The sequence below is a fragment of the Desmodus rotundus genome, chromosome 10, assembly GCF_022682495.2.
Source record: "Desmodus rotundus isolate HL8 chromosome 10, HLdesRot8A.1, whole genome shotgun sequence".
In the NCBI taxonomy this organism is placed as follows: Eukaryota; Metazoa; Chordata; class Mammalia; order Chiroptera; family Phyllostomidae; genus Desmodus; species Desmodus rotundus.
Genome location: NC_071396.1, coordinates 42,470,475 through 42,494,282, shown reverse-complemented (window position 1 = coordinate 42,494,282; position 23,808 = coordinate 42,470,475). Strand labels below are relative to the sequence as shown.

General features: G+C 40.1%; 1 protein-coding gene across 3 annotated transcripts; it reads left to right on the top strand.

The window, feature by feature from the left end:
* The first annotated feature begins 1,871 nt into the window (after window positions 1–1,871).
* Window positions 1,872–21,926, top strand: CLK4 (CDC like kinase 4). 3 transcript variants are annotated; one of them, XM_024577806.3, is made up of 14 exons: window positions 1,878–1,989; window positions 5,215–5,375; window positions 6,160–6,226; window positions 10,521–10,743; window positions 11,820–11,910; window positions 12,310–12,376; window positions 14,571–14,687; window positions 14,778–14,944; window positions 15,147–15,241; window positions 15,488–15,617; window positions 18,046–18,128; window positions 20,407–20,486; window positions 21,073–21,163; window positions 21,266–21,926. In XM_024577806.3, exons 2-14 carry the CDS (start codon window positions 5,252–5,254, stop codon window positions 21,404–21,406), a joined length of 1,476 nt encoding a protein of 491 aa, XP_024433574.2. In that variant the 5' UTR covers window positions 1,878–1,989; window positions 5,215–5,251; the 3' UTR covers window positions 21,407–21,926. The 3 variants fall into 3 exon arrangements, with proteins under 3 accessions (XP_045041642.2, XP_024433574.2, XP_024433573.2); XM_045185707.2 differs by lacking the exon at window positions 6,160–6,226 and having other exon boundaries at window positions 1,872–1,989; XM_024577805.3 differs by lacking the exons at window positions 1,878–1,989; window positions 5,215–5,375; window positions 6,160–6,226; window positions 11,820–11,910 and having other exon boundaries at window positions 10,605–10,743.
* Window positions 21,927–23,808: the final 1,882 nt, after the last annotated feature.

Genomic DNA, 23,808 nt, shown 5'->3' with positions numbered 1-23,808 from the left:
AGCCAGGAGATGGGTGGGAACTGATGGAATCAGAGATGACATGGTTGGTCCTTGAAAGATAGGTAAGATTTATATCTGTAGATGCAGACATGGTGGCTATTTCAGGTAAAAGAATGATATTGCCTGTCAATCTGTAGCATAAAAAATTTCCCAATTATCTCTTCAACTTCACTGCTTGAAAAGTGTGGCACACTCTTCATGAGAATTCAACATATCTTTTTAAAAAGATTTTATTTATTTATTTTTAGAGAGAGGGGAAAGGAGGGAGAGAAACATTGATCAGCTGCTTCTCACACACCTGCAAGTGGGGACTGATTGAACAGCAACCTTTTGGTCTGCAGGCCAGCATTCAGTCCACTGAGCCACACCAGCCTGGGCTCCATTTAGGTCTTTTTTAACTTCACTTCTTGAAGTCGTGTGCAATCTCCATGAGAGCCCAATTCATCCAAAGCAGGTGGCAGTTCTCTGTGATGTTAGATCACTTAAATACTGTGCTGTCCTTTCACCTAAAAGGTAGGAGGAGTTCAGGTCTCCCACATGCTATCAGGTTTATGCCCACAACCACCCAGCCCTACCCTCTCACATTTGATTTCTGGCTTTCTCTTTATTCCAGGGAATCACTGTCAAAAAACAGAATCCCCTTAACACTTCTTAGTGCTAACCACAGCTGAACTCCTCCCAGCAGGAGATACTGTCCGCTCTGCCCTCGGTTAAGCCCTTCTCTCCCTTGCTCTCTCTGATGCCACACTCCTGATGCTCCTCTCCTTCCGATGACTCCTCCTCTGGCACTTTCCCTCTGTCCCTCAGTCGTGTCCCCCAAGGCTCACTTTGGCTCTCTTCTCACCCTACACACTCACAATAGGGACTGTCTGTGGATTCATAAAACCGCAAAATACATTTGAAGTAAACCCCTTAGTGGATGCTCATTAGTCCTCAGACAGTACCCTGCCTTGGTGAAATAAAGTCAATCCAGGGGGCAAACACCGGGAAGACCTTCGTTAGGGAGACCTCCAGCTTCCATATCTGCCCAGGAGGAGGGGCCATAACAAAGAGGAAACTTACCGAAACTGCATTTTGTTGTGATCTTCTAGCAAAGATGCCTTAAGAAAGATAAGTACCCCTGAGCTTGTTTTTTGAGACATCCTATTTATCCGAATCCATTTGTAGACCGGAAGTTCCAAGCAGGCTGGACAAGTATCTCCTGCTCACTGAACTTGCCCCAGCACAAGCCCTGCGCCAGGGCAGACCTGGGAGTTCATCTCTTTTTTAAAAAAATTTTATTTGTTGATTTTAGAGAGAGGCAGAGACAAAAATGCGTCGATATTATTGATGCATTCATTGGTTGATTCTGGTATGTGCCCTGACTGGGAATGGAGCTCACAGCCTTGGTGTTTCCCGTCTACCCTCTAACCAACTGAACTACCTGGCCAGGGCTGGGGCTTCTCTCCTGCGCGCTGGCACCATCCGGGGTTGAGGCCCTGGGAAAGGTTGAGGGCGGACAGCCGAAGTACGATGGTGCGGGCCCCTGATCCAGAGAGGAGGAAATGGGGCCACGGCTGGCCGTGCAGAGCGGTGCCGCACTCAAGGTAGCCATCTTCCTCCCCGCACCCCCCGCCAAAAAGAGCAAACCTCAAGCCACAAGATTGGGGCAGGGCACACGCCCTTCTTCCCAATTTCTTACTGGGACGTCGCCCAGGTCCAACTAGGACTAGCGGGGGCAACGAACCGGCCCGCGCGGCCGCACTGTGGAGAGCGGAGCCCGGCCGTGACGCCTCACGTAGCCCCTCCTCTTTCGGGGAGGGGCGGGATCACGCGAGGCTTTGTTACGCAAGCGCGATTGCGCGGCGAAGGTGGAGCTAGAGGCCCCCTTGGGGTATTTTGGGAGACAGCGCAGCCGCCATTTTGTAGGATTTTTGTCGCAGCGGTCTGTGTGGCAAGACGGCGGTTTGGCTTCGTTTCTCAGCCAGAGGGCTTTTTGCTTTTGCAGAGGTAAGGCTTCAGGGGACGCGTGCTGGGTTGGGCGGTTTTCCACTCTTTTTAGGTTTCGGAGTCAGGTGTCGGAGAGACGACCGGGGTAGAGGCCTCGGCGACCGGGGTTCCTTCGGGACGCAGCTCCGCCGGTCGCCTTCCAGACCTAAAGGTGCGCAGGTGTGACGTGGATTTAAAGTCCTGGGGCAGGAAGGCCGCGGTTCTGCCGCTGACTCTTCCCTGGGGGCCCTGGCCGCTCGCTTCGCAGCTCCGGAGGCCGGCCGCTCCCGCCCCGCAGGGGAGAGAGAAGACGTTTCGGCGAGCCCTTGGAGACCCGCCTTTCGGGTGTGCGTTGTTGGAGGGAGTCCAGCCCTGGATGCCTGGCCGCGGGCGGCGGTAGCGTTGGCTCCCGTCTGGGAGCGCGCCGGAGGCCCTGGCCAGGCGCGCCGGGGTGCGGCCCGGGCGTCCGAGCACCGCGCGTCCGCGAAGTGGAACTCACCTCGTAGTGGGAGGTGGAAATAGGGAGAGGCTTGTCCTTCGAGCGGCTCTGATTTTCCCCGAGCTGGAGCACGCCCTGTTACCGCCCAAGCGCGTTTCTGACACGTGTGCGTCGTGCGTTCCTGGAGGAGCCGCGGGGTGCTGCTCCGGTGCCTGGGAAGGAGCCCTCCGACCGACGGGGCCCGCCGTCCGGCTCCTACCCTGTAGGGTTGCGCTCCACGCGCACGCCCACGGCTGCTTGTTACGGTGAAACGCAGCCCTCCTGGAGCCAGCTAGTCGTAGCTCCGACCGTTCCCGATATTTCTTACCCACGTGCAGAACGTAAACTTGTCGGGCACCGTGGAGTAGTGGAGGGCGGTAAAGAATCAGATACCCGATGCGGGTATATGCATATGGGTCCATTGTGTTTGGTTTGGTTTTTTTAAAGATATCTTGTGATTTCAGCACGTAGGATTCTTTATTAATTGGAGGTAGTGTAGTAATTCTGGGTAGTTTTTCTTTTTTGTGTATCCAAAGGAGACTTATACAGAGAATGTGCGTCCAGGAGCCTTCTCTCTGCCTCCTGAGAAAGTTTTCCTGAACGGTAGTGGCGGGGGAGGGAGACGTTCCCTAGAGCTGGCTTAAATTTGAAGTAGCGAAGTTAATTAGAGAAGTAAAAATCTGGCTCTCCTAAAATGCGCGTTCGAATTTTAATATGTGCATATTGCTAACTTTAGTGGTTTGAGAAGCCTGCCTTATTAGAGGGGAGCTGGCTGGGCAGACTGAGAGTAGGAGGAAAAAAATAAAACTAAAGCAGACACCTAAGTTTTGCAACAAGTGCTTAATAATGGATGGTCGTGATAATAACTGTTGGTCACCAGAGGTGGTAATTTTGCTTGATGTTACCTGAGAGTGCCTGACACAGATGTTTTTCAGAGTTTCCAATGTGGTTAAAATACACTTTTGGTAGTCGAAGGGTCAAAAGAATTCCAAGAAATGTGTTTATGGCTCTTCTGACAGCCTTTTTTTAACCTCGTTTGTAGAGTCACTCATTCCAGTGTCCCGGACTGAAGTGCCTGTCAAGCCAGATTGCTCACTTACGAATTCCCAGTGACAATGCTGCTGAGGCTTGGGGGGGTTTGTTTGGCCTGACCCATGCCTTCTCGTCCTTTTTTAAAGCAAGCTACATTATCAGGTGTTTGGTGGGCCTGGAATCAGAGTCAGCAAGAGAACTGGGCCAAAAGGTTTGATGGCATGGGGCTCAGATGCACAGATGCCTGCATTTTCTTAGGGAATGCCTCCCAGGAGAATTGAAGCTGCCCAACTTCAAAGTCTTTTTTAATCTATTTGCAGTCACTTAAGTTTTGTACTTGATTTGGTTTACTTCGTACGAGCTCATTTGGGCAAGCGGAAGGAAGTTAGCTGGTGTTGCTCCATTTTACCGTTTCTCAGCTCCTTGCTGAGTTGGGAGACTCCCCCTGCCCAGCGCAGTTTGGCCATCACTGTTAAAAATGTGACTGCTCTGAGAAGAGTGCAGATGGGGAGAGACAGTGGGGACCAAAGTGATGGAACACAGATGCTGAGCACGGAAAGACCCCACGCAGTAGAGGTTACAGATGGGGTCGGGGGATTGCCCCTATTTTCGTCTGGTTTCACTGCGACCATGGGCGTCCTTGTGGGTTGGTTTCTTCAGTGTCAACTCCAGATCTACAACAGAAAGGTTTTAATTTTAAGAATAACTGTAGGATGACCTGGAAATCTTGTTAGAGACGAGTTCATAAGATTATCTTTCTGTTGCTCTTAACTTTCTCTGTCGAATACCTTGTTCTATTCACCTCTTTTTATTTTTTCAAAGCTCGGAGTCATTTTCAGATTTAGTGAAAGGAACTCTTCTCATGTTTGAGAAAAAAGCTTCATTGATGGCTCTATACTTTTTAACAGAGTCATCTGTGTTCAGTATCCCTAAGTGTTTCTCTGACTTCAGATATTTGTAGTAGCTTCCAAGTGTTTTACCAAAGCCCCATGACACTTGTGATAGTATTTCCTTTTAGATTAGTTCACGTGTTAGTTAACATTTTTAAATAAATCGTATTAATAACTTAATTAGGAGATTGCTAAAAATTTACCATAAAAAGAAGGTAATGATATAAATGAAAACCAAAAAAAAGTTACTAATTTCTGGCTAGATATTGTTCTCTACTGAAGGCTCCAAGCCTGAACCTTGGTCTTTTTATGGTTTTTACATGTTAGTGAGCCCTGACTGGTGTGGTTCAGTGGACTGAGTGTCGGCCTGTGAACCAAAGAGCCACCAGTTTGATTCCCAGTCAGAGAATATGCCTGGGTTTTTGGCCAGGTCCCCAGCAGGGGGTGCGGAAGAGGCGAGCACACATTGATGTTTCTCCCTTTCTTCCTCCCTTCCCCTTTCTAAAAATAAATAAAATCTTTTAAAAACCATTATTTAGTAGGTGTTAGTTGCAGATAAGCACCTAGCTGAGAATCCGTCCAGAAGAGTTGAAAGAAAATATATGAAGTTCTCACTGTGTTATTCATCATTTAGTCCTAGTTCTGTGTGCATGCCACTTGAAATCCCCTGACATACCAGTGAGTAGTGCCCCGTGCCTTGGGAAACGTTGCCTACAAAAGATTTTAGAACCTGAGTGATGCCATGTTCTGGGTGTTTACATTTAAATAATATTAATGTATAATCTTTTATTTGCTAAACATAACCATCCATACTCTCCACAACTCGCTTTTTGTTTCCATTAACAGATGCGGCATTCCAAAAGAACTCACTGCCCTCATTGGGATGATAGAGAAAGCTGGGGACATGAAAGCTACAGGGGAAGCCACAAACGGAAGAGGAGGTCCCACAGCAGTACGCAAGAGAACAGACATTGTAAACCACGTCACCAGTTTAAAGAATCTGATTGGTAAATTGAGCTAGTAGTGTGTTCACACTAATAGTTTTAGTGATTTATTATTAGCTTATGTAGCTTTCATATGTCAAGTTATTTTATGATTCAGTCAATAAATATTCGGAAATTACTGAATGCCTGTTGTAGGCAAGACTGTATAAGGGCTGAGGCTACAGCTCTAATAAAACAAAGAGTTCCTATCCTTCTCTCTGGGAGTGGTGGGAACAGTTAAGTCCCAGCCACCAGCAGCATAGGGACATAGGACACAAAAAGTTAATAGCGATGATAGGACACGCAGTCTGTGCCTGAAACTTGTATGTAGGAGGGACATAGGTACGTTAGGGTGCTCCTGCAGTGTTCCACAGATGAGAGAGAATGGGGGGCAGGGAGGATAACTTCAGGTGGGAAAAACAGCATGTACTATTCGGCTGTGTTAAAGGGCGTTGGGGGATCATTCACTTACACTGCACTCTACAGGTTATTTTTGTCAGTAAGGCCAGCGGGTATGTTTGGGATTTTCAGAAGCCTGGTTATTTTAGAAACCATTCCTTTGCACAGGTAGTAGCCAGTAATTTAGGAAAGAGCTTCAATGAAAGCGTCCGATAACATGGGTTTTGTTTTACTGTATTTTTACTGCTGTGAAATTTGGAGGTAATTATTCATATAAAATTAAAAGAATTTCAAAGCTTAAATCTTTAAAGAAAGGCTAGGTGAGTAGAATTTCTTTCATCCTGTCTTCCATTAATTTTCTTTTCTCGTTTGTTTTGTTGGTCTTATGTTTTCTCCTTGTTTTGTGCAGATGTTCCATTGGGACTGTTTACCAGATTGCTTTCTAAATTAGCCAGCTGGGGTTACTTTAAAAAACAGTATGTAATTTTTTCCTTCTCCATCCTAAAGCAGACTTGTTCTGTAGAATAGTGAGCTTGTTGGTAGTCAGCGCAGATTGATCGTTTTTCCTCACACACTGTTACTGCTATTTGGGAGGAAGAGGGTGGGTCTATAACAGACTTCAGTGGCCTGCGCTAGCTAATATACTATAGAAAAACATCTGTGCCCTAATAACAAATACAAAGTATTCTGTAGGGCTTAACATAAACTGGTCAGCCCAGGTTTACTATACATTGTATATGTAGAAAGGAAGTGTTATTCATTCGTGTTCATAATTAAGTACATAAACGTGATACTAAGTCCAGTTAACCACCAGGCCAATAGCTTCTTTGACATTCGCACCAGAGATGTCTGATGGTAGTCAGTCTCCATAATCTAGAATATTCTAATAGTTTTTGAAGATTGAAAACTTCAAAAGGATGTCTTTTATAAAATCATTAAAAATGCAGAAAAGTATAAAGAAGGTAACTTTGGTAGGAAGCTATTATCCCATTGTTTGGATATAAATTATTTCTAATTCTTAAAATATCTTTGATACAAATCTTTGCCTCTTTTCTGAAAATAGATTCTAAAAAGGGATGTTTTCAAAGTTAAAGGGTGTGAACTCTTGCTACATATTTAAAGATTTTACTTATTTTTAGAGGGGAAAGGAGAAAGAAAGGTAGGGAGAGAAACATCAACATGTGAGAAGTACAAAGATTGGTTGCCTCTCATTTGCACCCAACAGGAGCCTGGCCCACAACCCAGGTGTGTGCCCTGAGTGGGAAATGAACCCGCAATCTTTCAGTTTGCAGGCCAGCACTCAGTCCACTGAGCCACACCCGCCAGGGCACTCTTGGCATGTTGGGATGCCAAATGAAATTTTTAATTTTTAGTGAATTATGTCTACTGGCATAATCATTGACCACTTGAACGTTATTTTTTTTATTCTTAGCCTATTTTTTCTATTAGAGTGTGTTTTTCTTACGTTTTCTTAGTTTTCTTTGTGAAAACTTAGTGTATATCAATTATTTTACCTTTTTTGTATATTGCAAAAGGTCTTTTCTGATTTCTTTTGGTTGTTGCTTGTGATTTAGTATCCCTTCCTACAGATTTAAATCAATCAATTATGCACAGTAAGACTAATGTGGCTAAAACACCACCTTTACATATTAGGTTGGCTAAAAAGTGTTTAGTTTTTTTCTGTAAAGTAAAAGACATTTTTATTCTCACCAATAACTTTTGATTTGGATATTTTGAGTATGTCGGTTATCTCCCCCATGGTATAATATTGATTATTCTCATTTAATGTCTCAATTTGATTGCTGTTAACTGGTCTACCTGACCATGGAGCATTGTCCAGAGAGAAATCTCCAGCACAGAACTTTGCAAACCACTTATGACTTGTTTGATCAGTCAGAGCGCCTTCTCCATACACTGCACAAAACTTTGTCTGCATCTCAATTGCGTTTTTACCTTCCTTGAAATAATAAAGCATAATGTGCTGGAAATGTTGCATAATTTCTCCCGTCTTCGATATTAAAATGGCTGCACAAAAATTCGCCAATTTTGATAAGTTTTTCTTTAAAATACATGCTGATATAACAGCTCTCAAAATAGTCTAACAAAATTGTCCCGAATGAAGTTAAAGATAACTTAGTGCTACTAGAGCCATTACACAGAAAAAAAACGAACTAGCTTTTTGGCCAACCCAGTACTGTGGTAAGAATTCTTAAATGTCTTCCTAATATAGGGTATCAAGTCTTAAAACAGTGATTGTCAAACCTTAGTGTGAATAAAATCACCTGGGGGGTACGTTTAAAATTCATATTACAAGATTTAGATTGAGTCTGACCTGAGGTCCACCTATCTTTATTTTTAATAATTCTGTGTTTTGGTATTGCTGATAAACAGACCACCCTTTGAGAAACACTATTTTCAAGTCCTTAGTCTGGCATGCAGGATTTTGGATGGTCTGTTTCCAGTTTATCTGCTTATATTCCTGTACGTGAAAATTGCTCTTAGGGGAATTGTCTGCTTAAGAGTTTCCTGAGTAATGCACAAACGCCTCTCTTAAGACATTGTGGCCACAACTGCCCTGGGAGTGTGAAACAGTAATGTGCCATGCTTCTCCCCGGCATTTGTCTTCACTTTGTCCAAACCTTGTCTTTCCTTTAACATGCAACTCCTTCCTTCTTTTTTCATGAGGTCTTCCCTAACCATTTTCAGAAATTTGAGTGCTTTGCTTTCTCTTTTATGACCCTCAGCACTCTTGCAACATTTCAGCATTTCCTGCATTGTTGAGCTTTATTTTTACATATATAATCTCCAGCTGTCCATTGTTGGCTGGGTTTTCGCTGTGTGTGTATATATTTTCTTCTGCAGGACTGTGTGCAAATAAAAACTAATGTCTGTAGCCTCATTGGTCTTGGCTATTTTGAGGGTCTACAGTGAAAACTTCACTAGATATTTAGTGAATATTTTTAGAAATTAAATCTTTTCATCCTGTTCACTCTGTCCATGGCTTTTGGAATTCTATGCGCTTCATATAATCTCTAAGCTTTGGTTGTTACAGATTGAAGAGGTCCTCATCTTTTTAGTTTATCTTCATAGTATTACTACACTTCGTGTTTGTTGTTCTATAGATTGTTTATGGATTGTCAGCAGTTCTAATTTCCTGCATTATTCCAGTTAAAGACTATGTGTGTTTTTTTCTGTTAAAGATTTTGGACTTTTATGGGGCGGGTGCCTTTAAGAATATGGTCACTTCTAGGTTGATCTCCCCGACAGGTCCAAGCCAACTGATCAGGTCGCTGACCTAGATCCACAATCGTACTCTAATATCCTGAGTTGTTTCTCCAATGCACAGAATTTAAGACTGATGCTAGGGGAAGGGAAAAGGGGGTCTGTGCATCTCCACAGCCTGTATTTGATGCCAGTTTTGTTGAGCCAATTTAGAAATGCTTCTCTTTATTTCTGCCTAAACCAGCCACTCCCACCTCCCCTCCTCCAGTAAAAGAATGACAGTACATTCTGGGAAAAAAAAAGGGCTGGTGAGGGCGGTCCGGTCAACATGGTCACTCCATTGCTTGTCAGGGTTCCTGTAGCTGATCTGTCTGACTGGGCAGGCGTCCCTCTCTCCCTCAGTGCTCCATGCACGTCCCTCTTGAAGCCTCACGCTCTGCCAAAGAGGACACTCAGTCCAGGTAGAGGGGGGCGGGAAACTGGGTCAGTTGAATCTTATGTCCTTTTCTTTCTGTTCGATTGAGGCTACCTCAGTGGGGTAACATTGACTTCCTGGGGTCTGATCTCTGGAATCCCTTACCAAGTTTGGTTGATGTGTTGGCACATTTCTTGGTGAAATAGGGTCCATATCTTTCATCGGAATTTCGAAGGGATCTGTAGATTCAGAAGTTGACTACTGTAGCAATAACTAATGCTGTTTTCTTTGAGAGTTCATGTGTATTTGTAATAAGCAGGCATACCAGGAAATTAGAAATGTAAAGGGAAGTAGGGCGGCGGGTCTCTTATAATATTAGGTAATTACAAATCCCTTTTCTCATTTTAGGGGGACATATTTTAGATGTCTTTGGCACATGAAGCAACCTTCAAAAGCTATTTTTGTGGGTTCTTTAAAGGAACAACAGGAAACCAGATATACAAAGAGAGGAGATAGGGTAGGTGATATGTGTAATAAAATTGGTCCATCTAATCACAGTTAAACTGTGTTCTACAACCCTTGCAAATCATTTCCCTTCTAGGTATCTTAATGATCTGTGAAATGAAATGCCTGGAGTACACTTAAGATTCCTTCTAGAGCTAATAACACCCCCTTTTATGAAAGAATTCTCTGTGTGCCAAAGAGATCTAAAAATTACATTAAAAGAAAAGGGAATTTTGCCTGCCTATAACTGTGCATGGCTCTGTGGGGAAAGAAGGCTTAGATGCAGATGCATATATCATAAAACCGATGCAGTCTTGTGAATTTTTGGTCTTTTTCCAGAATGCAAAGGGACACTTAAGTAAACAGTGGACATAATGGAATGATTTGGCTCAAGCTTTGTTCCTTGATATGAAGTGCTTAACAGCAGTCTATAGAATAGAGAAATAGGAACCCATTTGCCTGTTGGTTAAAGTAAAATTATTAGGTTTATGATAAGTATAAATTCTAATTCATCAATTTGAAATTTTATTGAGTTAGCTTTTGAAACCAGGAATTCTTGAGAGAATGTGTTTGAACCACATTACTCCAGGGTGAAGAGAGTAATTTGAAGTCTTTCAATGTGTTTGCAGTCATTATTTAGAAGCAAGGTCTTTGAATGAGAGAGATTATCGGGACAGGAGATACGTTGACGAATACAGAAATGACTACTGCGAAAGATACATTCCTAGGCATTACCACAGAGATGTGGAAAGCAGTTACCGAATCCACTGCAGTAAGTCTTCAGTCCGAAGCAGGAGAAGCAGTCCTAAAAGGAAGCATAATAGACACTGCTCGAGCCATCAGTCACATTCGGTATGAGTGGTTTTGTTTTTATTGGGGGTGGATACGTATTTGTGTGTAAAGCTCTTGATGAGCCAATAAGTTTGGAAAATTTATATAATACAATTTGTGTATATTGTTTATATTACTGGAATTCTTAAAGGAAACTTCCAAATTCTTATAGCTAATCTGTATTTATTGGCTAGTCCTCATTTGCCCACATTTACTTGTTTTCCATAGACCACATCATGAGTTTCTTGATTTTAATATTAAAAATGTTCTATTTTTATGTTTTGTAATACGATGTTATGAAGTAATGAACACTCATCTCTCATTTTGAACATTTTTTCTTACTTTAAAAGAAACTCCTTTCCTGAGAGTTGGAAACTAGACAGGTGCACTGGTGGATATACTTAAATACCCGGTATGCAGCGTAGTCCCGTCGCACAGTGCATTGTCTGCAGCTAGTTCATTGCAGTTCTGAACATGGGCGCTGAGTGGGAAATGTATTTTTAAAAACTTGCCCTTTTATTTTTACACTCAGACCTGTTTGATCAGTAAACTTTGAAATACTGTTTTCATCCAAGTTTTCAGTAAAACTAGCTTTGATTAGATTGAACATTGAAATTAACTAGCCATTACCTTTTCCTTTTATTTTAATCATGTATATTTTAAAATATTACTAAGTAAACAATTTCAACTAATCTTGGACATTATAAAACATTTTTCTGTCAAACTAGACATCTCAACTCACAGCATATGCTATTTTATAGCAAGAGATTAGTAGAACATGACATTGCATTCTTTAATTTCAGACTTCAATTAAATCAGTATTTTAAAGAAACAATTGTGTTGTTTTTTTCTATTGCCACTTTAAGTATCTTATCTGAAAATCTGTTCCTTGCCATGTTTTTCTTCTGTAACATAAACTGTGCCCTGTGAATTTCTGGGGACTGAATTTGAAATTGCTCCTGCCAACTGTTCGTGGCCTGGTGCTTATCTGAATGCCTGAATATCTCCCCGCTGAATGAATTGCGTATTCTGCCCTGAATTCACTCTGATATATTGATTGGCTGGACGATCTTGGTGCTGCCCACTTGCCGTTCCAGAAGAGCCACCGAAGGAAAAGATCCAGGAGTATAGAGGATGATGAGGAGGGTCACCTGATCTGTCAAAGTGGAGACGTTCTAAGAGCAAGATGTATAGAATATTTTTCAACACTTTTTAAACTTTGCAGACAGAATAATCTTTTTAAGAATAGTTTGTCAGCGGGGGGCTAAAAAACTCTTCATTGCTTTTTTGTTTTGTTTTGTTTTTTTTCCGTGGGTTTGTTTGTTTGTTTTGTATTTCTTCTTTTCTGTAGAATTTAAATATTTCTAAAGTTCCAAAATAATCAGTGGAATTTGAGATTAGATCAAGAAAGATAGCTCTATCTAATTGTCTTTGTAGCAGCTGAAAATAAAATAATTTGAGTGCTGAAACCTTAGTTATGCTTTGATAGAGATCATTTGAAAATATTCCACGCTTAAGCATTCATTGTTTGAATAACTAGTTATTTGTGCTCAGATACTTACACTTCTTTCTCCCCCCTCACTTTAGATGAAATTGTGGACACTTTGGGTGAAGGGGCCTTTGGCAAAGTTGTAGAATGCATTGATCATGGCATGTAAGTTTGCGGGGGGGGGGGGGGGGGGGAGGTTGAGCATTCTGGTGTGTTTGGGGAAGAAGGATCCACTATGATGTTTTAAGTGGTAGTCACGTGTTTCCCTGGGAGGTATAAATATTCAAAATTTTTTCAAATGTGTACATGATTTACTTGAGTTTGGATTTTGATCAAAAATGCTCACAAATTCTATCAGACAGAGCTGATTGAAATTAAAGTAGGTGTTCAAGTGAAGAGACTTTTCCAGAAAGAACTTAGGCCTGTAACCTTGTGTAAGAGATTCGGAGTGCTCTACTTTTGAACCACAGAAACAATAAAGCATGTCTAATCCTGGTTCAAAAACCTTTATTCCCAACGGATAATATTTGCATGTTAGAGTTAACTTCTTAAACTGTAAAGGAATTATATTACTCAAAGCCTACAGAATGAGTTACACTAAATCCTTTGTGATTTGACCCTGTCTGCCTCATTGTAATGTTTTCCTCCAGGACCCTGTTCTGTAGTTTGCAAACTTTTCTGTAAGTGAACCTTTTAAAATAGTTTAGTGAAACTGCCTGTTTCTAAATTGACCCTTAAGGTTTTTCATCATAAAATAGTTGGAAAGGATATAATTTTTATCTTAATGTAAGAATTGATTTATTTCATTTTTTTAACCTGTTTCTTTAAATGTCTTTGAAGGAATCTGAAATGTTATAACAACTTGATATACCTACCCCCATCCATGAACAAACTCTTTTTTAGTTCTTGGAAATGTCTTATCCTAGAACTTATTTTCCTTCCACTTTACATAGAACATTATTCTAAATACTTTTTATTATCCTGTCTTCTCTGCAACAAAAATGTGAACATAAATTGAAATTTGAAAATATTTTGAAATATTTTCAGACTTAAAGAAAAGTTGATAAAATAATTCAAAGAATTTTTATATATGCTTTACCCATAATCCCCAAATGTTAACACTTTACAGTATTTTTCTTTCTTCTTTATACATTACATATGTTACATTTTCAGATTTTTCCAGGAAATCTATAGACCTTATTCAGGTTTTACCAGTTGCCCTATTATTGTCCTTTTAAATTTTCTTGAGATTCTAAGACTGAGAATATTTTCTGTTTAAGTCCAGATATGTACCAAATGTAGGGATGTTACCAGAATACTTTTTAATAACTTATCAGCCCACAACTTCATTGGGTCTTTGTTGAAAGCAATGAATTGGAAACTGTCAGATTTGGGGAAAGATTTGCTACCTAGCCACTAGAAAAATTTGTTTGACTCAAAGGTTTTTTATAGTCTAGGGCACATACCTTGATCTAATACGGGCATGTGGGGCATAGTAAAAACAGGCTTGAATTTGGGCTCATCTTTTCAATGATCCGATTTAGGAAGGAGGACAAAAGGAAGTTGAAGATTTGGAAACCTGTTTCCTCACATCACTCCTGGCTCTATACGTCTTAGGAAGTGTTAGGTGCCCCAGTCTGAAGCTCCCTGCTCTGTTCTGGAGCTGTTTCTGTCCGTTTCCATCAGTGAATGTGCTAGGCATTTTCTTGACTTCATGATTTATTGATGATGTCTTTTTTGCTCACATGTTCCCTTTTCCTTCCAATTTTGACAAACTGATAGCTATCTTTCAGGGTTTAGTTGGGTGTTACCTTTTCTCTGAAGAAGTTGGAGCTCCCTTAACCCCCAGTGGTTTGGCTCTCCCTCCTGTACTACATAGCACCTCATACCAAGCACTTCTAACCTTATGATAACCTGCTCCTGTGCCTTTTTGCATTGGACCATTTTGGGCATAGGGACAAGCTCTGTCTTTCTCATCACTGACACCTGTCCCCTGTCTGGCACAGAGTGGGTCTAGCCTGCTGAATGAGCAAGTGCTTTCACCAGTAATACAATCGGTTTGAGGGTTATACTGTAATTTTTTTAACTTTTATATTAAATCTAGGTAAATTTAAAATTGTGGAAACACATTAAAATTCATAAGTATTAAGGGAATCATTTGTATAGTGTATTGTCAAAATGTTTTCAAAAGATGGGGAGTCTGGTATAATATTTTAGAAAAATAGCATACAGTAATTGATATTCATCAATTGTTTTAGAAAAATAGCTAAAGTAATTGATACGCAATAAGATTATGCTTTAAGGCATCATCCTGCTCCTATACACTTACCATTTTCATCTTCTTCATTTTGTTTTTAAGGGATGGCATACATGTGGCAGTGAAAATCGTAAAAAATGTAGGTCGATACCGTGAAGCAGCTCGTTCAGAAATCCAAGTGTTAGAGCATTTAAATTCTACGGACCCCAATAGTGTCTTGTGAGTAGAAACTTGTACTGCGATCCATCATGTTATATGAAATAACCAGAATTCTGTGAACTGAATTATGTTTGCTTTGACCCATTTTAGCCGATGTGTCCAGATGCTGGAATGGTTTGATCACCATGGTCACGTTTGTATTGTATTTGAATTGCTGGGACTTAGCACCTATGATTTCATTAAAGAAAACAGCTTTCTGCCATTTCAAATTGACCACATCAGGCAGATGGCATATCAGATCTGCCAGTCAATAAATTGTAAGTATACTTGATAAATCTTTAAACATCAGAAAATTAAAATCTGTTATATAAGCGACATACCAAAACATGGTCACTAAAAATGCATATTAGAAGATGAAATTCTTATTGACCCCCAATATCCACTGCTGATTCTTCCTTCCACCCAAGTACAGATTAAATTTATAAGTGAAACTAATCATGTGTTTTTGTTCTCCTGTAGTTTTACATCATAATAAGTTAACCCATACAGATCTGAAGCCTGAAAATATTTTATTTGTGAAGTCTGACTATATAGTCAAATACAATTCTAAAATGGTAAGTTAAAACTTGTTTTAATTTCGTTGGTTCTTTAAAATTAATTTAGCTTGGTGATCATTGAATGGGGAATTTCGCTTCTGAGGCTCATTCTATCCTGATATTTAATCCCAAAGGGATCATCTTTCTTTGTCTTTCTCATGGGGTTATGTTGAAAATCAAAAATATAATTCATGTGCAAGTCTTTCGGATAGTGCTACAATTTCTTTTTTTGATCTTCATGTTCACTCAACTGTCTCTTTCTAGAAACGTGACGAACGCACACTGAAAAGCACGGATATCAAAGTTGTTGACTTTGGCAGTGCCACATACGATGACGAACATCATAGTACTTTGGTATCTACACGGCATTACAGAGCTCCAGAAGTCATTTTGGGTCAGTAGACACCAGACTTCCTGATACTGTAATTGAAGAGCTTTTTGTTCTCTACAGCTTTGGTAGGAGGGAGAGTGATTTTCTTAGCATTGTACAAAAAATGCTTTGCTGTTTTCATAAAAACAGTTTGGATATTACTGTAAATATTTTTCCTGAGTGGGAAAAATATGATACTCTCTGTAAAGATACTTCAGGTTGTGGTTATTTTGAACAAGTTAATAAACGGGAACATAAGAACAGGCTGTATGGCTAAGTACATCACAGCAGTGTGGTTTTGAAGTGATGTGGGTATCTATTTTCCTGTCATCACAAAGCGTGGTGCTGATAAAAATCCTAAAGGTTGGGTTAGCAGACCTCTAAATATAGGGCGATGGGAGGTCAAGAGGAGTAAAAGAAAGGCTAGTCTAAAAGAGCTGCTTTTATAACCCTTGACATGAGAAAAACTGAAAAGGAAAATGAGTTCAGATGCAGAGTTTTAAAATAACAGGGAACTCAGGAAGGGAGGATGCATCAAAATTTAAAGGTTAGAGACCAGGTCATGGTAATAGAGCTGGGAAGTCGGGTGGGTTTGGGGGCTTGGAGACAGTGGGAAAAGTTTAGATCAAGTGCTATAGGGACATAAATGGAACAATCTTACGTTTGGCCAAAAGTAAGGTCCAGCTGAGGTTAGATAATAAAACATTTTTATAAATCATTTTTTTCCAGTTTTTACCTTTTTTGGTCCAGTAGGACTTGGTAGTTCAGGATAGGAGTGTGAAAGGAAACTAATGATTTTCATCTACATAGAGGATTGGTGAAGGGGTAAGGAAATTGAGAATACTGTGTAGTCCTGGCCAGCAGAACTTTGCACAGTGATGGAAGTGGTTTCTGTCTGCTCTGTTCGTTTGGTAGCCTTCAGCCACATGTGGGCTGAGGAGTGGGATTTTAAATTTCACGTTAATTTAAATTTTAGATTAAAAGAACCACATGCGGCTTGTAGCTACCATACTGGACAACACAGGTTTAGAGTTTATTTTTGAAATGGTTAATAGGATTTCCACTTAGTATGGTGTGAAAGGAGCTGCTGAGCTAGTGATTTACAAGAACACCCATGGTTGAGGACTGAAGGCTACTATGAGGGTAAAGGAAAGGAGTGTAGGAAGAGACTGTGGACAGGGAGGAATTTTCAGAGCTTAGAAGGAGATAACTTCCAGGGTTTTATCTACTTAAAATTCAGAATTTTCTCCACGTTTTAATGTGGGAGATAAACACAAAACAACTGATATTTTCCTGTTGCTGATACATATTCTGTTTGCAGATGTTGTGTGGGTACGTAAGTAGAAGCTGTGCTCCATTATCCATTTGTTCAAATGATAAGTACTGTGAAGGGTAACAAAAATGACTAAATCACAGTTAAGGCCTTTGAATATACGGCGTCCAGCAGAAGTAACGCCTGTTTGAGTGTGGTTGGTCGGGTGCAATAATTTATAGTTTTGATTTGAGCATTTCACCTAAAATGTCACATGGTGTCCTTGAGTGTGATAATTGTATGTTACATAATTAATAAATACAGGGCATTATTTGTGCTGGACCCTATACTGTTGCTTCCTTTACCTTTAAATTCAGTGATGTTACTGAAAGTACTGAAAACCTCTTTTTAAAGTAGATGTTATTTATACGTTGTTTACTAAATATTTCATGTTTAAAAGATTAAAATATCTCTGTAGTTTATTCTTTTTATTTCTTTTCCAATTAAATACAGACTTAAGAACTCTGGGTATTTATTCTTCCCAGAGTAGGATTGCCGTTTGAGAGCTCCGAAGGAGAAGGTGTGTGTGACCGTGTGTAGACAGCCCAGGAGCGCGCACACATCTCTCTCTGAGCTGTAAACGGCTCTGTAACTCTGCTTGTAGGGGGAGCTGCGTATAACACTCATGAGTCTTTAAATTTATGTAAAACTATATTATTTTCTTGGAAGAAATAAACTCAGGTATCAAGCTTATGATGATAATAAGGGCTTAATACTTTCATTCTGAAAATTATTGACCTGTATTTGCACTAATATGTAAAATTTCCTAACCAACATGAACTGGTATAACAGTGCTTCTCCCCCCGCCCCCATTGCACAAGCACTTTGGAGACTACGGAGTATTTCCACAGATCAGTAGTTATATCAATATTTGGGAAATATCAATATTTACTAGTCCCTCTCATTTTACAGAAACCGCCCCCTCTCCCAGGTTAAATGCTATAATTTGATGAAAGGGTGTGGAGGACTATGAGAATATACTGACTAATGTTTGATAGAAAACTAAAAATGTAAACCACGAGTTTACTGTTACATTCTCCCAAATGAGCTATGTAAAGAGATTACGCACAGAGAAGGATGTAGTAAATTGGTAATTAAAAGTTGTTGCATAATAAGATGTTTGTTTTTGTTTTTAAATAGCTTTAGGTTGGTCTCAGCCTTGTGATGTTTGGAGCATAGGGTGCATTCTTATTGAATATTATCTCGGTTTCACAGTCTTTCAGGTATGTGTTTAATCAGTACTGTTTAGTTAAATGTTAAAGGCATATGCAGTTTGGCCTCCACATTGAAAAGTTGTCATAGTGTCATTTTAAGACTAAAACTTACGTAGAATGGTTATCCTTCTCTAAAACCATAGTTGAGTGAAATACGACTCTTGGTGAATGGTCCCAGTTCATTTTACATGTGATTGGAGTTTTTAACACATGTTTATACTGTGTTTCCATTTTTTGTTCTGCACCTTCTTCATAAATTCATGTTAGCGTTACTGTGGCCAGTTTTAATTCTGTTCTGGATATATTGACTATCAGTATAGCCACGAACAAGTCACTTAATCCTTTTCATAGAAGAATTTAGGAACAGTAAGTTGTGTTTTATTCTAAGTATTAAGCCTCTTTGACACTCTAGAGTCTAAGTGTATCAAAATGAAAAGATACTCTTCGAGGAAAACTTGTAAAAGATAGACATGGGAAAACTTTACAGTATAATGTGGTATTTGCTATAAATGGTTCAATGTTGAGAGTAAAGTGGGACCCCAGGAAAGGTGATCAGTTAAATTTTCTTAGAGGTGGCATCACCAAAAGCAGTAGGGAGTTAAAGCCAGTGCTGGAAGGAAGAGTAGGAGTGTGTCGGGAAACTGGGGAGTGTGATGGCCGTGCCAGGAAAAGAACCCGTGTCTGTAAGTGGGCACAGGTGCAGAGGGTCATACCCTTGTCAGTGAAGAAGAGACGGTGCTGTCAGTCTTGCATGAATGGGGAAACAGCGACAGTCGGCAGGGACTGATGGATTCCTTGGGGACTTGTTCTGGGGCCTTTATTTGGAGATTATCCCTCCTGGGTTTTGGGGTAGTAAAGTGTCCCTTTTATAAAAACCTTACTTTGCATTTTTACTCTCACAATTTTACTTAACTTCTGTAATCTAAAGATCTTGAACACTTTAGGTGTTGCAGCCATTGAAGAACATTAAGTAGGGTTGTCATGTGATCAAGGAGTTGTGTTCTGTTGTGTGGCGGGGGTTCAGGAGATTCTGGCCCGTGCTGTCAGGGTTGATCTGAAGGCACAGCAGTGTAGGACAGGAGGAAGCCGATGAGTTTAGACTCATTTAGTTGGCTGTTGGCAGCATGTGTGTTCACTGCTTCAGTTTGTCTGAGCCATAGAGATCCTGTTAAAAGGACTCGGAATTTATTAAATATGGTCATCAGTCAGCTCGAGGAGGTGTGGTCTCTGGCTTTGTGGTAATAAACTGTTGGGTCAAGAAAAACTTAGGCAGAATGCATGCTTTCATTGTAGTGAGTTTGTGATTATAAATCACCGAGGTCTTAAGTGAAGTGCAGATTATTAACATTGTTTTGAGATAAAGTTTATATTTGGGCTTTACCCTCCAAAATACTCAACTAAGAAACTTTGTTAAAATGTGGAGCTAGTATTTATTCCTATCTTGAATGAAGTATTTAATATTTTGAAAGCAATGAGCAAGACAAAACAGTTGATAAATTTTAAAAAGCATTACATACAGCTTCTGCTTTCCAGAACAAGGGTTGGCAGGCTGTATCTTGCCTGATGCCTGCTTTAAAAAACAAAAAAGGATATGCAGCAGAGACCGATTATGACCAGCCATGCCTCAAATATTTGCTTAATTCCCTTTAGAGGAAAAGTTTGCCAATTGCTGCTCTAGGAGCATCCCATTCAGCTGTGTGACATTTTCCTCCGTTCTTGAGCCAGAGCTCTGAGTTTTGTCTTGGGGTCATAGCTCAGCTTTCCTTATTTACGAGCTGTGTGACTTTGAGCTGTAGTACCTTCAGTTCTTTGAAACTCATGTTCCATACACCTCGCTCAGGGTGGTTGTGAGAATTACTGGGACGGTGTTTTTATTGCCTAGAATTAATTAGTAAGTGTTAATGTGCTTCTATCCATTGGGTAGTGGAGGTTAGTTCTGGTGAAGTGACTGATTAAATGAAGAGACAGTATTCTGGTAATCTTCCCCAGTCATCCCTCAGTTAAAAAGTTCAAGAAACACAAATAAATAAGGAAACTGTTCAGTTTTACATTAAACAAGTTATGCACCTCTGCCTTACTGGTTCATTTTGAAAGACTGTTTTATTGAGTTTGCACCGGATAATACAATTTATTTGGCATTGTTCCATATTTGAAGTAGAGTGTAATATAAATTGTGTGAACTGTCTAATCTAATCCTTTTATGTCACTAATATTTTCTTATGTTTTCCTTTATTGTGTATTCAGGGAAATGAAAAACGCTAAAGGTTTTTTCCCCTCCATTTTTCAGACTCATGATAGCAAAGAGCACCTGGCAATGATGGAACGAATATTAGGACCCATACCAACACACATGATTCAGAAAACCAGGTGCGCTCTGAGAGTAAAGCCCTTTGCTCAGTGCTTGCCGTAGCCTGTATCCAAACTGCAGAAAAGTGAAAGTGATGCAGTAGCTACCTGGGACCTAGTAAACAAAGTGGTTTTCACACTGACGTTAGCCTTTGCATAATTGTTTTTCTAAGTTGATACAACAGTAATACATAGAGCAGTAAAGAGAACTTGATTTTGGAGTCACAGCAGCCTAAATTGGAATTCTGTACTGTGTCCAACCAGCTGTATGTCCTTGGACAAGGCACTGTAATGGCTTTCAAACACAGCTGCACCTCAGAAGTCATCCAGAGAGTTTGTTTAAAGATTTCCAGCCCCATTCCAGATCTAGGGAATCAGAATTTACAGGAATGGATCCAGGGGCTTCTCTTTCTGAAGCTGGCTTTGCTCTCTGCATGCAAGATTAAGGAAGACACTCTAACAAGCCAGCTGATACATAATTATTGCTAAGATTATTTTAAATTGTGTGCATATAGAGGTGCTTATATTTCCTCTGTCCTAGTGGGAGGAGGGTGAACATGGATCTTTTTCTGTTATTTTTACTAATCAGACTTCTTTTTACCTATAGAAAACGCAAGTATTTTCACCATAACCAGCTAGATTGGGATGAACATAGTTCTGCTGGTAGATACGTTAGGAGACGCTGCAAACCATTAAAGGTAAAAGAAAAACAATGTGAAGGTTTAAAAAAATGTTTCAACTATTTTAAATGTCTTTCTAAAATCAAAAGCTTTGATTTTCTTTTCTCCCTCTCCCCTCAGGAATTTATGCTTTCTCATGATGAAGAACACGAGAAACTGTTCGACCTGGTTCGAAGAATGTTAGAGTATGACCCAGTGAACAGAATTACCTTAGATGAAGCATTGCAGCACCCTTTCTTTGACTTATTAAAAAAGAAATGAAGTGGAAATCAGTGGTCTTACTGTATACTTCTCTAGAAGAAATTACTAAGACTGTGTCAGTCAACTCTAAACATTCTAATATTTTTGTAAACATTAAATTATTTTGTACAGTTAAGTGTAAATACTGTATGTTTTATATCAATAGCATAATTATCTTGTTAAGCAAGTATGGTGTTGATAATGGATGAAATATGAAAGTCAATTTTCCTTTTAGAGATTAACATTTTTAAGGACCTTTCGGGGTATCCTCTGTCTCCAGTGGTAAATGTGGCCAAGCTCGTCTTTTGTACATGGAGGTTGACTCTCGGAAGTGATTTTTTAGAGTAAAAGGAAATCTTGACTACTTTAGTCTTAATGAGTATTATTTATTTACCTCAAATTGGGAACTTTCCTTAGCTTTAAAAGTTTTTTTCTGTAATTGTTGAACAAGTAATAAATGTTTATAACTGTAGGCAGGTATTGGAAATCTGAATCCGTATGAAATGTTTATTTTTGGCATTTCATTAAACTGTAAGTATTATGTCTGTCTCCTTGGGTGATGTCAGGAGTAATAAGTAGCATTCGTGGAAAGCCATGCAGTTGGTCCATCATGACAGGTTTTTAATAAAACGCCACAGACACTTCCTTTAAGATTGGAGTCTAACAAGAACGTCAGCTTGGAAAGTCCTGTTTTCCACTAGCTGTTCAGCGAGTCACAAGGAGAAACAGGTGTTCTGGTGACTGAGGGGTTCTGTTGTTTTTTTTCTCAATCCCTCTACATCTCCTGCCCCCTCCCCAAATCTGTTCTCCAAGCTCCTGCTGACTAAGAGTTGAGTTTTTAATGCCCAATCTGGAGGAGTCTTGAAAAAAACGTCTCACATCGTGTCTCCATCAAATGAAGTAAATAGTTAAACTTCAGCCTATGAGAATTAAGGTTATTATTAAGCGATTCATGTGTATTCATTTTCACTGGAGAAAAAGAATGATTTAATTGGAAAACATTTTGGTAAGAAACTTGCAGAAAATTCCAGACACTAATTAGTCGTTTAACATGGTGAACTTTTGTTTGCGTGTAGGTAGTTTTTCTTATTGTTACCTGTTTTCACATTAAAACTACGTGATAAATGTTACTTAGTAAAACAAAACGAGACTATTGATACTGTTCAGTCTGCCCAGTAGGAACTATTTTTTGTTACAGAATTTGTAATTGGTTGTTGAGATACCGGTTTTTAAAAAGTACCCCATTTTGTAAATGCATTGCACATAGATTTATCTGTTAGTATATTTTAAAAATAAAATGCATGACATTTTCTTTTATGACAAAGAGTGAAACTGGGCCAGGTTCCTTACATTATTCACAGGAGGCATTTGCCAATATAAGGCGTCTATGTTCCTACAGTTGACTGGGAATTTAAGGAAGCTGAAATAAACACAACCACAGAATCCCTGCGTAAAATACGCTTAGGCTTTGCAGTGTACCTACACCGAGTGTAGCTTATGAATAGTTGCGCTGCATTACGTGTGATAAGGTTTCCTTAAAAGCAGCATTAGATTAAAGAAGAGGCATTTCCTGAACCTGGCAGTGCTGACACAGAAATTACTAGGTGTCTGCCTGCCTTCATTTCCATTCTCCTAGTGCCCTGTACTATCTCAGCCTCCCGTCCTTTCCCAGCAAGTGCTTCAGGTCCCAAATTAATGTTAACTTTCTCCATCAGAAACTCTTCTCAAAGTAGTTGATCTTGGGATATAGGAAGAAAAAAGAGTATTCACATTATGCCCTGTGGCTCTGGATTGAGCACCAGCCTGCAAACTGAAAGGTTGCCAGTTAGATTCCTGGTCAGGGCATGTGCCTGCATTGCAGGCCAGGTCCCCAGTTTTTTGGGGGGTGGGGGGGTTTCTCCCTCCCTTCCCCTCTCTGAAAACAAATCCACGTTTTTTTTTAAGATTTTTAAAATTTAGAGGGAAAGGGGGTGAGGGAGGGGGGAGAGATACATCTATCTGTTGGCCTCTCTCGTGCCCCAATCTGGGGACCCTGCCCAAAGCCCAGGCATGTCCCTTGACAATCAAATTGGCGACCTTTCAGTTCACAGGCCAGCTCTGAGCCATACTATCCAGGGCATGTTCCTTACTAAGAACTTAATCATTGCTAACCCCCTTTCCCTTCTGAAAAAATATTCACATTCTTCCCAAAGGGAATTTTGCTAAGTTTTAAGTTTTTTAATTCCTAATTCATGGAATTTTAGGAATTAAAACAAAAATTGGTAAGATGGAAGAAACGTTCAGTGGGTGGCCTGGGAGCCCGTAGAATCATGGCATGAGTGTCTGCTGCCAGCCGTCTCCCCCTCTTCGTCAAGCTCCAGGCTCCTGCTCGGAAGGCCTTTCCCTTGTACTCACTCGTTTGCCAGCAGTGCCGGGTTCTGACT